This window comes from Cebidichthys violaceus, unplaced genomic scaffold (genome assembly GCF_023349555.1).
Source record: "Cebidichthys violaceus isolate CVI_PGR_0920_01 unplaced genomic scaffold, fCebVio1.0.p SCAF_26, whole genome shotgun sequence".
Lineage (NCBI taxonomy): Eukaryota > Metazoa > Chordata > Actinopteri > Perciformes > Stichaeidae > Cebidichthys > Cebidichthys violaceus.
In genome coordinates, this window is record NW_027176439.1 from 4,826,415 (window position 1) to 4,841,795 (window position 15,381).

Below are 15,381 nucleotides of genomic sequence, written 5' to 3' on the forward strand. Positions count from 1 at the left end.
ACACGGGATTGAAGTACATCATTTCATCCACATGATGGCAGCGTTACACCAACAGCACATCCATAATCTGCTCTTCAATTACAACTACTGTTGAAAAGTGATTGGATTCTATTAGATGTATTTATTGAAACATCAGCTCCGTCCAGTCTTTAGAGGTGATGTCTGCAGTTTTGCTAGATGGGGATAATCTCTGCTTTACTGCTTTGAAATCTTCAAATAGATATTTCTGCTTCAAAAGTAAAATACATACCGGTATGCTGATGACCAGGACAAGAGAGTTTCATCTTTTAGGCCACAGTCGAATCAAAAAATGTCCTTCAAGAACTGTAAAAATGATGACACATTCACTGTTTCCCAGTGTGACGGCGTACGCCAACAGTAAATGGCAAGATCTGGCTCTGATTTGGATATTTTATTTACAAAATGTGCACAGCTGCTTTGATACCGTATGTTTACACATGACATCTATTGCACTTCTGTTCATCCTGGGAGAGGGATCAGAACATAATAAACAGAAACATATTGAAATAGAGCACAAACATTAAATTGAATCCATTAAATACGACATCATTTAAACCACGTTTGCACTTTAAACATGCAGGTCAACAGAGATTTATACATTTCTTAACATGACGTCTGGGCACAGGTATGATCTCATCTTCTGTGCAGTACAGTCTACGGTCATTCCGTGGCCACTGCATACAATTCATTTATTCTCTCCTGGTACATCTTCACAACAACGGGCCTCCTCAGTTTCAAGGTAGGTCCTGCACAGACAGAAAAAAAGAAAGAGCAGGTTAATTACATCTAAATCTCAAGCTCAAGTCTCTGCTGAGTGACACCCCACAACATTTGATCCACTGTAGCTTTACAAATATCTCAGAGGGAGAGATTCAATCGCTACCAATCAAACTTCACTGGAATGCTTTCTGGCATGCCGCACAGACGACGACATGACCCTGATTAAAAGCTAATTAAACTAGATTAACAGCAGTAGTGAAAATGACCTTAATTATAGTGTTGTGTGCAGATTTTGCTGAGCAAAACAACTCACCCAGTTCGCCTCCACTGACAGAGAAGTCTCGCTCCAGTATCACCCACTTCTGGATCTTCTGGGCGTTGGACGTTGCTCTGGCGTTGGAGCGCTCCATGCCTTCCTGTATGGCTTTGTAGATAGCCGGCTCCTTATTGGCTACGATCTCGGACACCTTGGTGGCCGTGACGTTGTGCTGCTGGCAGAATATCAGCGCCTCGGGGCTCAGCTCGTCTGTGGGCTCGCCGCTGTCATCCACCACACACTGGAAATAGAGAAGGGTCATTATTGTGTTTCTTTTATTTATTCAGTGGCTGTGACCGTAGCAGGAATGGAGGCCCGCTTACTTTGAGCGTGAGCAGCATGGAGAGGAACTTCAGCTTGTCTCCGATCAGCATGGCGTTGCTGATGATGGGCACCTCGGCCTTCACTGAATCCTCGATGAGCACAGGAGGGATGTTCTCTCCACCTGCAGTGATGATCAGTTCTGTGCAAAAAAGACGGTTTAGTTTCAATAGTGTGTCACCTGTTTGACAATGTTCAGAGTCCAACGTTATAACTAAACTCAATGACCTTTGACATTTCTGACAAAACATTGCGTTGTATTGTTTTCAGTTATCATCAAGATCCGACCCCCTTCTTCCTTTCACTACAATTTTATCTAAAAGTAATGTATTATAAAAACATTATAATTATAGAAAAGCTAACAAGACTGCAGAGAATGTTTCTTTTCAAGTTGTTTTAGCATCATATTTTATAAATTGCCCTAAAAAGTGCATTTGTTGTTGTATTGTGGAGTACTTTTCTAAGTTCTTAAAAAGTACTCAGATCTTTTACTTAAATCAATGAGCCAATACAACAATACTTTATTACAAATTAAAGTCCTGCATTCAAAATATTGATTAAGTGAAAGTAAAAAAGTATGTTCAGCAAAATGTATAAAAAGTATAACTCTTTGTTCTGCAGAAAAATACACATTATATTATATATGACATGATTAGATAAAGGTAATACTGATACATCATCTTTTTACTGTTGTAGCTGGTGGAGGTCAACATTGTTCTAACTGCTTTGTATACAGTTACATAGTGCAGTCGTGTGGGTCAAGGGGTCAGGCCCCTCCAAAGGGACAACAGCCTACCCTTGATCCTTCCTGTGATGTACAGGAAGTCGTTCTGGTCGTGTCTCCCCAGATCTCCAGAGCGCAGCCAGCCGTCCTGGTCGAGAGCCTCTACTGTTAAGTCCGGCATGTCCAGGTAGCCCATGAAGACGTGCCGTCCCCACATACATATCTCTCCACTCCCGTCCTCATCTGGGTTGTCCAGCTTCGTCTTGCAGCCTGGCATCACTTTCCCACAGCTGGAGAGACAAAACATAAGTCAGCAACATTCTGATTTAGACCTGACCTGACCAAAGGTTGCGCTACAACTGCACCGCTACTTTGAGTACAAAGAAATAAGACATCACAATGTACACTATGAAAAACATTTTCATGCAAAAATATACAAACCTGGCTGATTTGTGATTAATTAAACCAGTGGTTCCCAACTTTTTTGACTTGTGACCTCTTAAAAACAGATGAATGTCTGCTTCCAAACCCTCAAGAAAAGTTGTAATGATAATAATAATAATCTTGCATAGGCAGACTTATCTCCACAGCGCTGTGTCAGCGCTAAAGAAACGTCTGGCTCCACAAATTATCATTCTGGTATAGGAGGAAAAAAAAGCTTTGGCTCGTTTGCATTTCTTTTAACCAATCGCAATCATCTTGGGTGAAGCACAGGATGCAATGACGGTTTCCTTCCAAAATAAATAGTAAAGATAGAGGAAGAAGAGGAGGATGCTGTGTGAGATACGAGGCCAATGGCAGACTTATACCTATAGTCTACATGCGCTGAGTTACTATGATACGTATATAATAATAATAATAATAATAATAACTTTATTGTTGTAGCACTGTTTATGCAAAGTTTGTCAGTTGCACATCACCGACTCCACCTGTCGGTAGATTAAAGACTTCCTGTCTGACACTAAGCAACGCTTGATGCTGGGGTGCTGATGGTCTCAGAGTCCCGGACCATCAGCACCGACCGGTTCCCCTCAAGGCTGCTTTCTTTCCCCTCTGCTCTTCTCCCTCTACACCAACAGCTGCACCTCCAGTCACCAGTTCGTCAAGCTCTTGAAGTGAACCCTGTGTGACTCCCTAGTCGACTTTGTGGAGTCCTTTAGCTTAACGGGATCCGTCATCAGCTAGGACCTCAAGTGGGAGCTGAATATCAGCTTCCCCATCATCAAAAAAGGTGTACAATCTGTGGAGTTCCACTTTAACTAAAACTTTCACTGGAGAGAAAACTACAGATAGGTCGTCACAGTATTCTCACATCCATATCAGTGACACATTTCAATCATAGTTCAAATGTTCCATAATGCTTTGCTGCTCACCTTGTGAAGTGGTAATGGGTGTCAGTGGAGATGGTGTGTGGGCAGGAGCTTTCACTCATGCCGTATAGCTCCAATAAAGGGATGTTCAGGCTCATGAAGAACTCCATAGTGTCTTTGGTGATGGGGGCAGCGCCCGTGAAGCATAACTTGCAGCGGTCTAGGCCCAGCGAATCACGGACCTTCTTAAAGACCAGATTATTAGCCAACATGAAGCCCCACGGCACCTGATTCTCCCTGTAACCAAAAAGACAAAGTCAAATGTACACCCATTGTTTGTTTGAAGTTAAGATGTGGGCCCCAAAATGAAACATTACCAACGTGGCATTGTTGGTCTGTCTGTTTGGCCCAGAAAGAAATAACTATTGTATGTATTGCCATTATATTTGGTATAAACCTTCATGTCCCCCTGAAGATAATTTGCAACCACTTTGGTTATTTCCTGACTTTTCATATAGCGCCATCGTTAGGTCAAGATTTCAAACACCACTACAGAAGCATGCAGAGCTAATGTCCTTCCCATCAGCCTCAGCGGTTCTTTGTGTTTAGAGCTAATTAGCAAGTGTTAGCACGCTAACATGAATTCTAAAAAAGGATCTTTGCTGCCGTCTCACCCGTTCATGACACTGTAGTTGTATCGCAGGCCTATAGACTTGGCCCAGCCCGCCACTCTCCTCTTCATTGGAGATGCCTTGGCACCGACAGCTTTCATTTTCTCCTGCATCTTCTCCCAAACTCGAGGAACCCCAACGAAACAAGTTGGACGAACCTCTTTAAGTGTATTTACTAAGGAGCCCTGGGAAAATGATTGGGGATTAGAGTAAAAATAGTAAACCACCATTAATAATTCTGTGTTTATACAACAGCAGGCATCCTTACCTTGAGGGCGTCTGGCTCTGCAAAGTAGGTGGTTATGGCACACAACATAGACATCCACATGTCTACTAGCTGGGCGGCCACGTGGCTGAGCGGCAGGTAACTGACCATCCTCTCCTCAGTGTGCTTCAAGCTGAGCATGGAAGCTGCCCTGTGGACCGTCCATGTGAGCTGCATATTAGAGAGGAGCCAGAAGAATCAGAGTCATTTACTCAAATATTTGTCTTTAGTTTCCACAAAACAAGTCAGCAAACACATTGTTCACACAGACTGTTATCAGTATAAAACTCTCTGGCTGAGCCAATAGTAAGGGTTTAGTTGTTTGAGTTTGAGGTGTGTCTTTACATCCACTAGCCAGTGTTTATGAGATGGTGGTGCAGACTTTCATTCATTTAAGGAGGATCAGTCATCATTCAAGCAGTGTAGAGGTGGCCGCAACTGCAGCTTGGTCAGCAGGGAACTTTAAGTCTGTGGGGCTGCCCCGAATATGGCATAGAACATTTTGGGCTGAATAACTTTAATGAAGTATATTACATTTGAAAAAAGACTTTCCAAAAATCCTCTTGAAGGAGGCAGGAAAGAGTTTTGCAATAAGTGCCTGGTCTGGGTGCTACCTGTCTGATAGTATTTGATGTGTTAGCATATAATACATACACTGTTTTTGGAGTTCCCCAGGGCTCTATGTTGGGTCCTCTTCATTTACATAAATAAACACTTTAATTGATAATTAAAATATTAGAAAAGCTAAGAAAAAGGAAAGTATTTTGTCCAGATAACTTACATTGTCATGGCTCAACATGCATCCTTTAGGGTTGCCAGTGGTTCCAGAGGTAAAGATGAGAGTACAGCACTCGTTGGCCCGGAGACTGTCAATCACAGCATTTAGCTGCTCGTCGGGCACATCCTGTCCCAGCTTCATGAACTCTGCCCACTACACAAATACAGAGATAATGTTTAACAAAGTGAGTCTAAAGACTGAACTGAACTGCATCTGATGTAGTGCAGTTTAATACATTTGAGGTCAGTCACATTTATTTAATTACAATTCTTAAACCACAAGTAAGAAAGTAATATTATTGCATTACAAAGGTCAGTGGTGAAACTCTTGGCATCACATAGAGAATTCAGATCAGATTTTCTACAACCAGGTGACTCATCTGCTGAGCAAACATACTGTATACAGGAACGGTGCTTTCTGCTGCAGCTCGCCTTTATACTGGACAATGGCTTTCAGGTGAGGTAGATGATCTTTAACCTGTTGGGGAAATACAAAATAAACAATATTACATTACATTACATTACAGTCATTTCGCAGACGCTTTTATCCAAAGCGACTTACAATAAGTGCATTCAACATTGGTAATCAAAAGAACTACTAGTCACCAGAAGTCATAAGTACATTTCCTTTTCCAAATAAGCATCTAAGAGCATGAAGCAGAGCATAACTCAGAGCCAAAGTACAGTGCAGAAACAAGAAAAACAGTTAGTGCTATAAGTAATACAAATACAATAAGTGCAACAAGCTAGTATGAAAACAATAAGTGCTAAGTGGAAGGCTCAGGGTAGCACTTCCTGAAGACAGAGGACAGATTTCTTTCTATCGTTGCCAATAGTTATTACAGCACTCTAATAAAGCTCCTGACCTGCAGGATTTTGTCGAGCTGTTTCTGGTTCTCCACTACCAGGATGTTGGCCTCACTGTTGGCAGCCACATACTGACAAGCTTCTGGTGAGTTGGTGGTGTAAATTCCAGTTGCCAGACCCCTATGGAACAAATCAGATGTAGGAGTAAAAACCTCTGTTGAATGCAAAACATTTCCTTGCATGATGTACTGTTTGATTTTGTTCTTTTGACTACAGTTAGTCTCACAAATAATGTGCACGTCTTTCAGAGAGACTGATCAGAAATAACTGAAGTTAATGTTTGATTAATCTGTTCATTATTCATGCAAATGAGATGATTTGTATTTCATACTTTTGTTTTACTGGAGATCTCCTCCACTGCAGAAAGTCACTTTGGAAGTAAAGTTCTTGTATATGAATCCTTGTTGCACAACACATTTATGTCTTTGAATAGGTGCATAAAGTACACAACTTCAATGTTACTCATTTATCTGAGGACAACGGCTGGATAGAAGTTTAACACCCACATTATGAGACTGTTAACTGGTATGACCTTAACGGCTGAGGCTGGGGACACTGAGATGGACGTTGAGATTAGCATGGACCGAGATAAATGTGTTGTTTTACATGAAACAATGCTCAGGCATCTCTACAAGTTTACATGGAATGTTATCTTCCTGCTTAAATGTGATCTTACCCTGCAAATATGCAGCCGATGTCTGAGATGAACCATTCGGGGGAGTTGAATCCCAGAATACCCACACCATGGTAACGCTCCAGCCCCAACTATAAAGCAGACAAGTTGTTGTTTTTCTTTTTTTTTTACAAAAGAGTAAGTATCTTTAATGACACAGCAGCACAGTGCCTCCATTACCTTTGACCACATAACTAGTGGAATGCTTCTTTTGCTCAACTTCAGCACACTGGACTTGAATGAAACAGTTACTATGACTATAAAGTACTGAGTTTCAGCTTTAAGGGTGTTTGAGGGTGTTCATATTCATATTGGGTGTAGCATTTGTAGCACGTTTTAATAACCTTTTATACACGAGGCCTATTTGCAGGCCTCAGCTAGAATAAAGATAAGAAATACCTAATTAATTGTATAATTAAATTAAAAAAAAAAAAAAAAAATGTATATATTTTTGAGATGAGAAAAATGATGGAACTATCAGAATACATGTTACAGGTTCACATAAGATAAGGATGGAACACAGCATAACTTTGAAAACTCAAAAAATATTTTTTTAATTCAAAAACACTCTATATCACTTCTATGTATCACTCCTGATGTTCAATGAATCAAAAGACAGAAGATTTGACCTTTTTTGAGTGTTTTAAGCTCTTTCTATGCCCTTTTTAGTTGTTTAGTTTAAGGTCAAATACTGCTTCAGATTCAGCCCACTCTCTCTGTTCAGGGCTGTATCTCAGCCCCCCTTTCTCCGATTTTCACCATTGAGACATCCTTCGAACCGTAGGAGCCAATAGAATTGCCTGGAATTGAAAGTTAGATGATTGACAGCACTATTAGCCAATAAAGCTCAAAAACGTCCCATCTGATGGCAGATCTGAAATCTAATTTGCTGAGCTTCCAACCCTCCCCAAGAAGCCGAGGAGTGTCGGAGAGACACGAATCGAACGGATTCACACGGGGCACATGCAGCTGAACATACATGCAGTGGAAGTACGGAGATATTTAATTTTTTCGCTGAGATTCGACCAAAAGTGAGTACAATATTCGATGAAAGCTGTGTGACTTTTTGTGTTCGAAGCTGAATATCTCTGCGATGGTTTACCGGAGAGAGAAATGGAAACTATGTCCGTAATCTCCGTCAGACGGACATGCTTTTTCATGCTGCATGTTCGTAGGTAGCACGTTGCTAACGGAGTGTAGCAGCTGTTTTCTCCGGTCTGTCCCAGTCATATCGAGTATGATTTATGATATTTTGTTATTTGTTTGCTTGGCTGATGGGAGATGTGTTTGTCTCATGTAGAAGTGACCTAGTTCATGTTGTTCCCAGGACGCTGAGGTTTCTGCAGAACTATAACATCATTATATTCGTTCTTCGTGGGTTCTCTGCCAGTTACTTTTAACACAAAACTCTCTAAGTTTTTATGTACTCTGCGTCCAAATGGGGGACCCTCGGGTGCATCTTTAATCCCTAGTCCACAAGTTTTAAGAGAATAATGATCCTTAACATACAGACATGACAAACAAGACATTCTTACTGGCCCACAGGTTATGTATTTACTGAAGACCAGGCTAAAACCAAAAAGCCCACAATATGCCGCTGCACAAGTTAATTTGCAAACAAACCTTGAGGAAACTTTTAGCTGCTGCCCGGCACTGCTCATAGTATTGCCTCCATGTCAGGGTCACCCACTGGCCCTCTTTTTTGGAAGCCAAGGCTGGATGTTCCCCGTACGTCTCCACCGTCTCCAGAAACAGCTGATGGACAGTCATGGGAGTCTCTGAGGCCGGGCCCGAGCCCTCCATCCTCAGCCTGACTGCCTTGTGTCTGCTGGTGCTCCATAGCTGGTCCGCTGGGGCCAGAGGCGCTGGTCCGTTCGTCCTCGACAAGGGAACTGCCTTGGGCTCTTCTGTATTGGGACAACAGGGACAAGTCAAATTCAGAAGACACCCTCACCAAACCGAGACAGCAAGCTCTAGAAGAAGAGTCGGGTTTATGAGAGGACTACAGACATCTCTGGACTAACCCTGTAGATTTATAACACATGGATTGTCAGAGCAACATGATTTACAGGTTGTGCTGTGAATGTGGGAGGGCTATAATGACACCTGAGACAAAACATAAATGTCAGTGCCTACCTACCGATCAGGTTTGGTTAGAGGAAGTTTGGCGACAGCATCAAATAATACAAACACAATAATGTTGCATTTGTTCGTGTTGCTAAAATTCCTTCCCCACAAGGCTTTTAGATCACTCTATTACACAACATGCAATCCATCTTCTTTCTATCCAAAAGCAAATGTTGCTATTTCACTTTGAATGTTAGCGACTGAAAATGAAGGAACTATTTGAGAATCTCTTTAAAAACTGCAAAAAACAAAGAACACATAGTGACAACAAGTACATATTGATATTTTATTCATTCTCTGATTCCAGTGTAAGGACAGAAAGGTTATGCTGTGTTGTATTTGAAGAGATCTCTAAATTACCTTTTAGCTTTATTTACTTGACAATCCTGCTGATTTATCTCTCAAACTCTGCCCTTCATGCAGCTCCTAATACAGTAGCTATTTTGGGGCGTTTGACCTTTTAAAGGACAGAATGTCTATATCCTTTTTCACAGGTTGCATTTGTTTCAACATGTTTGTGTTTAACTTAGTTAACTTGAATCATTTTTAGAGGTGTTCACTACAAAAGACATTATGTATAATACTTATTAACAACCCAGATATATTTATTATGCAAATTATTGTAAACAGGCAAAGCATTCATGATAGTTTGAGTGATAAAGCACCAGTGCCATATTCTGTAATATAAACATGTTGTAATATATTTAATGCACATAAAATATATATGCCATAACTGCCAGCTTAACACCAGGCAATGTATTTACACATAAGGTTCCTGTCTCCTAACGTTGCTGTCGGACTCTTACCTAGTGAAAGTCCTTCAGTGGCTTCCTCCAGCTCAGATGTTGAACAGAGCTCAGCTGTGGGGGCTTCTCCATTGAGGATGAGGGTGGAGTGAGTCTTTTGGGTAGAGCTGCTGTGGACAAACATAACTGTTAGTTAGTACAACTGGATCAAATCCACCTGATAGTAAAGATGTGTTTTTTTCCACTTTGGGACATGCATCATTTTGCATACCTCTCAGCTTTACCATCCATGACTGCAGCACCACTGCTCTCAACCGAAGCCTCTTGGACACTCATCTCGTATTTGCTGGAATAACAAAGAAAACAATATGAAATGGGCGTTAAGTACAATCAGCATTGAAACATTTTCAGATGTCATCCGAGTAGATAAGGATTCCAGTTGTGAGCCAGCACTGCTCTGGTCATTTACTGTATACAACACAGACAAACATTGCAACAGGTCAGAGTCAATGACCGCCATCACAAAATGTTGAAACTCTGAATATTGTGCCAGAAAGCATTGGAGGACATCTACATGCTTTCATACTCTTTGACCCATATAATCACGCATTGAAGCACGATACACTGCATCTCAGTCGTCTCTACTTAATTCAAGATAACAAAGTTTCACGTATTAGATGAAATTTTAAATATTGCCAAAAAGACAAGAGCTTGACTTGAGAACTTACTTGATTCAGTTCTCTTATGAAAGCACTGCAAACAACTCAACTACTGTGTTTTATGGTCACAAGCTGTATCTTCAAAAAACAACAACTATAAAGTTACCTTTGAAGAAAACTGTGTCGTAAAAAATAAGTAGTAGAAAGTCCTATAAGAGTCCTATAGAAAACAACTGAAAGCCCAGAGTACTTCCAGGTATTTAGTCTCAGTATGCAAGAATGACTTATTCATTGTGGAGGGGGGTTTTAGAGAAAGACTTAGTCGGTTGATCAAACGATTAAAAGTAAGCGGCTTGCTCACATCAAGTATTTCCATCTCTTAGTCATGTGTTGACCATGCAGCCCAAAAACGAACAAATGAATTTGTTCTGTGCACACATCAAAGATATCATCAGTGTGCACAGCAGTAGATTTTTCTCAGCCGTAGAACCTTAAATTAAATTATGAAACTAATTTATTATTTTCAGCTGAAGCAGAAAACGAGCCGTAACATGTCAGCAATCAAAGACATTCAAAGTGCTTCATCCTCATACAAGACATGCAGTCCCAATAGCAACGTATGACAACACAATTTCCCCCAAGACAAGTCTCTATCACGCACTGCAGCATGAAGAAAGATCTTAAAATTGAAACTTTTCCTACCTCCTTCTGGGACAGAGCTGATTGACAGTCGTCAGGTGCAGGACAGACCCGGATCAACCTTTGCCCGGCGCAGGTCTGTTTGCCCCCCTGGAGAAAGTCTCAGCCTAAAGACAACCTGCTGAACTGCATACCAGCTTCCCTCGCTCACGCCTCAAATCCAGAGCTTTAACGACTTTCGCAATCCTCTGAATAACTGCCACTGAGGCTGAGTCGACCAGTTAAAAGATCGACCAACAGGCTCGACAAAAGGTTACTGCTCCTCCAGGCGAAGCAGACACGCAAACATCCAGCGAGTGGTAGAAGCCTGCTTTGTTTATATTATTGATAATAGCAGACGACTCGTGGTATTAGATGTGGTGGAAATTCATCTGTGAGAAATAAACGTGATGAAAAAGCTCTTTAAGTATTTTATTTAACAGACAGCTGAATGGATAGACAACATTAGTCCAACACATGTAACAGTATAAAGCAGGTGTATGTGTGTTTGGGGGTATTTAGACTTATATCATCCCTAATTGACTCATGGAGACATTCAGTCATTATCAGATATGCACGACCAGATAAAACTACGGGTAATGATAAAACTAGAACTTTTAACTAGAAACTAAAAGTTCTCTCAGGTCCACGAGGAGAGATGAGACTTTGAACCAGAAAAACAAGTTTTTCGAAAGTTCAACAAAACTTGTGTAACTGTTTCTACCTGATTGACCCGTCAAGAAAGAAGTGTCAGTATGTTGGCAATACACGTTAAAATGCACACAAATATTAGGGATATAACACACCTTTTTGCAGAGTCTACATTTTCTTAAGAATTCTTAATTCTTCCGCTTCTCTATTTACTTCTTGGTTAAAAAAAAAAAAAAAAAAAAGTGCACAAGAGAAATCAGTAAGAGTCCATGATTTCTACTTAGAATGTCCATAGATCAATACTTGTTAGGTGTCATTACTACAGCCCTCGTTTCCTCTTTTTGTCGTGATAGTCTGGGTTAAAAAGTACATTTAGAGGAGAGTTCAAGCACCTTGCTCACAGGCACCGATGCCACTGAATCACACCACCCGGTCCAGACTCCGACCCTCACTGCTAACATCTGGGCACATGCCATCTGTGGAGGTCAGTAAGGGGATTAACTAGAGCCAGCGATGCTAATAAAGAGGCAAGCAGGAAACTAGACTACACACATGGATCATTTTAAATGTGCTGAAGGTAACACATAATATATTGTGTGCCTTAAAACAGGCTTATAAAATAAATACTTTTGAATATGATGAAACTATCAGAAATAAAGAAACAGTTTTCCTTATTATTTTACAAGATACTTGGATGTTCAGGAGAGCAGGATGTAAAGTACATCTTACAAATATTAAACAAGAGTATTACTTTCTAAATGAAAAGTTTATTCCACCTACTTTTAATTCTCCCACTCATTTGATATATACATGTCTATTTTGACGTGTTTAGTACATGTATTATTCTTTAAACTTTCATTCTGTTTGACATTTATCGTTTGTCTCATTGTGATTTTTTTTTAATCAATTATTAATTTGGTAATCAATGAGGCTCAGTTGTTTTGAGATTTGGTTTCACCTTTTGATTAATTGTAACAAACCTGTTGCTTTACGTTATAAAAAAGTGTTGTTTTAAATCCACTTGATAATTTCAGTAGAAAATGTAACACATGCTTAAAAATTCTATTGCTGTCTCGATTGAACTTCTCACTGTATTTTGAAACAGTAGAAGTATCATCTGCATTATCTTCTGATCACTTATTGCAGATGTTAGATGTCAGATTAAAGAACTGAGTTTTCATCTCTCCATATTAGAAACACTCTTTATTTGCAGCTGTATCAAACATGTCAAAATGTTTACATTCATTCTTTATATTTGTCAAAATCAACATACTAACATGTCGTGTTTTTGCACGGAGAAGTTAGTTGTCGTACAGAATGACGGGATTAAACACATGAAAGTAGCCTGAAAGGACGAGAGGCACACGAAGCCCTTATCCTGGTGGCCACGCCATCTGCCTCCCTCCCAGGACGTGGACGTGAAGGTGGTAAACCGACTGAGCGCCGTGCTTCCCCTCGTTGATCACTGCAGAGGACAGAAAGATACCCAGAGTTCAATGCGCAAGTATATGTAAACAGCCTGTATTCCCACATATGCTGTGTATCACTGTAAGCCCATGTCTGTAGCTTACCCACTCTGTATCCTTCATCTAGAGACTCTTGCTTTGCCACATTTTTGGCAACAACCAACAAATGTCCCAAGAGCTGAAACATGTAAGGAAAGAGAGCTGAAGACGTGATTATTTTCAATGCATGTGCGCACATTAGTCAATAATAATTGGCTTTAAATCACATTTTGAGTGTGACTGGTCATGGAGGACAATTTGTGGCAAATGATTTATGTTGGACTTGATCCCTTGTGGTTTCGGGCAATATATGGAAATACTATTATATATTATTTTGATATATTAGGCAGGATGAATTTGACTTTAATGAAATGTGCTACAAAAACATAATTGACTTGCTACACTTTAATATATTTTTGACTGCGGTCCTGCATATTGCTGACTGTTAATAAACTAATACAGCAAAGTACACATAAGCAGTTTGTGTGATTTATGTTCTAAAATGTATGTAATACTGTAATTTGTATGCCCTCCAATAGAATCAACTCCTCTCAGAATGTGACAGCAAATAGATTTTAACAAAGAACTAATCCTGGATGTAAACTGGCAGCTTGTTCTCTGGAGTGCTTCTTTGAATATTTAAGATGAATGCAGAAAGAAGAAGAAGAAAGTACTGCAGCCACACATCACTAAATGGGCTAAAGTATTTTTACAAACCTGTCACACCTGTTTGTTTATTTCCCGTCTGGGGCTATATTCTAAATAGGTTGGGGCAAAGCCCCTTAGTTTAAATGAAGGGAAGCTTAATGCCATATATAGGTATATGTTAGATTATGATGTGCTTAACTGGGGCAGTAAGGCAGTCAATAAAGTCTTAAAGCACGAATGGGTCTGGCCCCAAAATAAATAGAGGAAATGTTGACCCCCTATGAGCCAGCTCGCAGCCTTAGAACCTTGGTGGGGCCCTTCTGGCTGTTCCAAAGTCGAGTCTGAAAACTAAAAGCGACCCATCAGGGCCCCTCGGCTTTGGAACGAGCTGCCTGAGGAGATGGGGCTCGCAGAATCAGTAATCTTTTAAATCACTTCTTAAAACACATTTTTACAGACTGGCTTTCATGTGATGTCGTCGCTTTACTACTTCATTTTCATTTGTTAATTTTACTAAATTATTTTATTTATTTATTAGTTTATTTATATTGTATCATTTAACTCTTGTTGTCGTGCTTTATGTGCAACAGTCACCATGTGTGTGTGTGTGTGTGTGTGTGTGTGTGTGTACTGTTTGGGTGCCCACCATCTCATCGCCTCACAACCCCTGAACAGGATCAGCGAGTATAATAAAAATGGATGTACAGATTTACCTCTACGTCGTCATCTTTGGCCTCACTTATTCTGGGAATAGGGACCCTTGGAATAACCAGGAAGTGAACAGGGGCCTGTGGGCTGATATCCCTGAATGCCAAACACTGATAAACACACATAAAAAAACAACTTATATGAAGAGTTGAATCGCACAACTTTCTCTCAACAATCATATGCTGAATCATCACTGGCCTCCACGTGGAACAGATGTTTTGAGGAGGCTGGCTGTTTACCTTCTCATCTTCATAAATGATATCTGCAGGGACGCTTTTATCGATCACTTTGGAGAAGATGGTTGGAGCTGGGGAGCCATACTTCTTGCTGGCCTCCTCTGCCAACCTCACCTCGGCACTTTTGGTGCACAGTGGTCTCTGTGGGTCCGAGAGACACATCACACAGAGGAGATTAAAAAGCTCTTGAGCTGAATAACAGCTGCTTAGCATACATACAAACAAACAACTCGTAAACCAAACCTCTTGGTGGGCGGACACTGTGTGTTCCCCACAGCCTCCACCAGGGCTACTGGGACAGGTGTTGTCAAAATGTTCAGCTGCCGTTAACGAAAAGAAAAGGTTTATGAGAATGAGACGGTTTATCTGAAGGGCAGCGGACGTTACCTCGGCTCGACAAACACGCTGCAAACGGCTGAGGTGAGCCGCTCTGGTCCCGATCAACTGCGTCCGCAAAATCTGCCTAAAATACATAACTAGCTAACCAGCAAGATTAGTGTATCCGAAGTAAATATCTCAGGGTTAACTCGTTTTTCGACACAACACTGTGGTCTAAAAATATTGCTGACAGTTGACAACTCTGTGTCGTACGGCGATGTTGCCTTCACGTGCTCCCTTGTAATGTTTACCTTTCTACTTCTTCTTCTTCTTTTTCGGTTTTAACGGTAGCTTGCATCCTTAACGTTGCACTGCTGCCATCTTCTGGAGTTAGTTAACTCCTACAGTGACCATTTGTACAATTACCTTTCCTTCTGATT

The 15,381-nt window shown here is 40.7% G+C and overlaps 2 protein-coding genes across 3 annotated transcripts; both read right to left on the reverse strand.

The window, feature by feature from the left end:
- Window positions 1-397: 397 nt before the first annotated feature.
- Window positions 398-11,065, reverse strand: LOC137879803 (long-chain-fatty-acid--CoA ligase ACSBG2-like). The gene is made up of 15 exons (XM_068720703.1): window positions 10,900-11,065; window positions 9,810-9,884; window positions 9,599-9,708; window positions 8,289-8,572; window positions 6,669-6,757; window positions 5,992-6,112; window positions 5,523-5,603; window positions 5,130-5,279; window positions 4,352-4,519; window positions 4,087-4,268; window positions 3,476-3,709; window positions 2,175-2,392; window positions 1,381-1,520; window positions 1,055-1,298; window positions 398-767 (listed from the first exon to the last, which is right to left on the reverse strand). Exons 2-15 carry the CDS (start codon window positions 9,872-9,874, stop codon window positions 682-684), a joined length of 2,172 nt encoding a protein of 723 aa, XP_068576804.1. The 5' UTR covers window positions 9,875-9,884; window positions 10,900-11,065; the 3' UTR covers window positions 398-681.
- Window positions 11,066-12,708: 1,643 nt separating this feature from the next.
- Window positions 12,709-15,263, reverse strand: hint2 (histidine triad nucleotide binding protein 2). 2 transcript variants are annotated; one of them, XM_068721111.1, is made up of 5 exons: window positions 15,011-15,263; window positions 14,627-14,764; window positions 14,393-14,497; window positions 13,098-13,170; window positions 12,709-12,991 (listed from the first exon to the last, which is right to left on the reverse strand). In XM_068721111.1, exons 1-5 carry the CDS (start codon window positions 15,095-15,097, stop codon window positions 12,900-12,902), a joined length of 495 nt encoding a protein of 164 aa, XP_068577212.1. In that variant the 5' UTR covers window positions 15,098-15,263; the 3' UTR covers window positions 12,709-12,899. The 2 variants fall into 2 exon arrangements, with proteins under 2 accessions (XP_068577212.1, XP_068577210.1); XM_068721109.1 differs by having other exon boundaries at window positions 14,867-15,263.
- Between the last annotated feature and the right edge of the window lie 118 nt (window positions 15,264-15,381).

Bases quoted from the DNA above. Each gene is read 5' to 3' on its own strand.
- LOC137879803 (XM_068720703.1), bottom strand. From the start codon at position 9,874: ATGAGTGTCCAAGAGGCTTCGGTTGAGAGCAGTGGTGCTGCAGTCATG. The intron at 6,758-8,288 runs GTTTGTTTGCAA...TCTGCTTTATAG, and splicing joins CAGCTAAAAGTTTCCTCAAG to TTGGGGCTGGAGCGTTACCA. The intron at 4,269-4,351 runs GTAAGGATGCCT...TCATTTTCCCAG, and splicing joins CAGAGCCAGACGCCCTCAAG to GGCTCCTTAGTAAATACACT.
- hint2 (XM_068721109.1), bottom strand. From the start codon at position 15,097: ATGTATTTTAGGCAGATTTTGCGGACGCAGTTGATCGGGACCAGAGCG. The intron at 13,171-14,392 runs GTAAATCTGTAC...TACATGTTTCAG, and splicing joins CCAAAGATGACGACGTAGAG to CTCTTGGGACATTTGTTGGT. The intron at 12,992-13,097 runs GTAAGCTACAGA...TGTCCTCTGCAG, and splicing joins AGATGAAGGATACAGAGTGG to TGATCAACGAGGGGAAGCAC.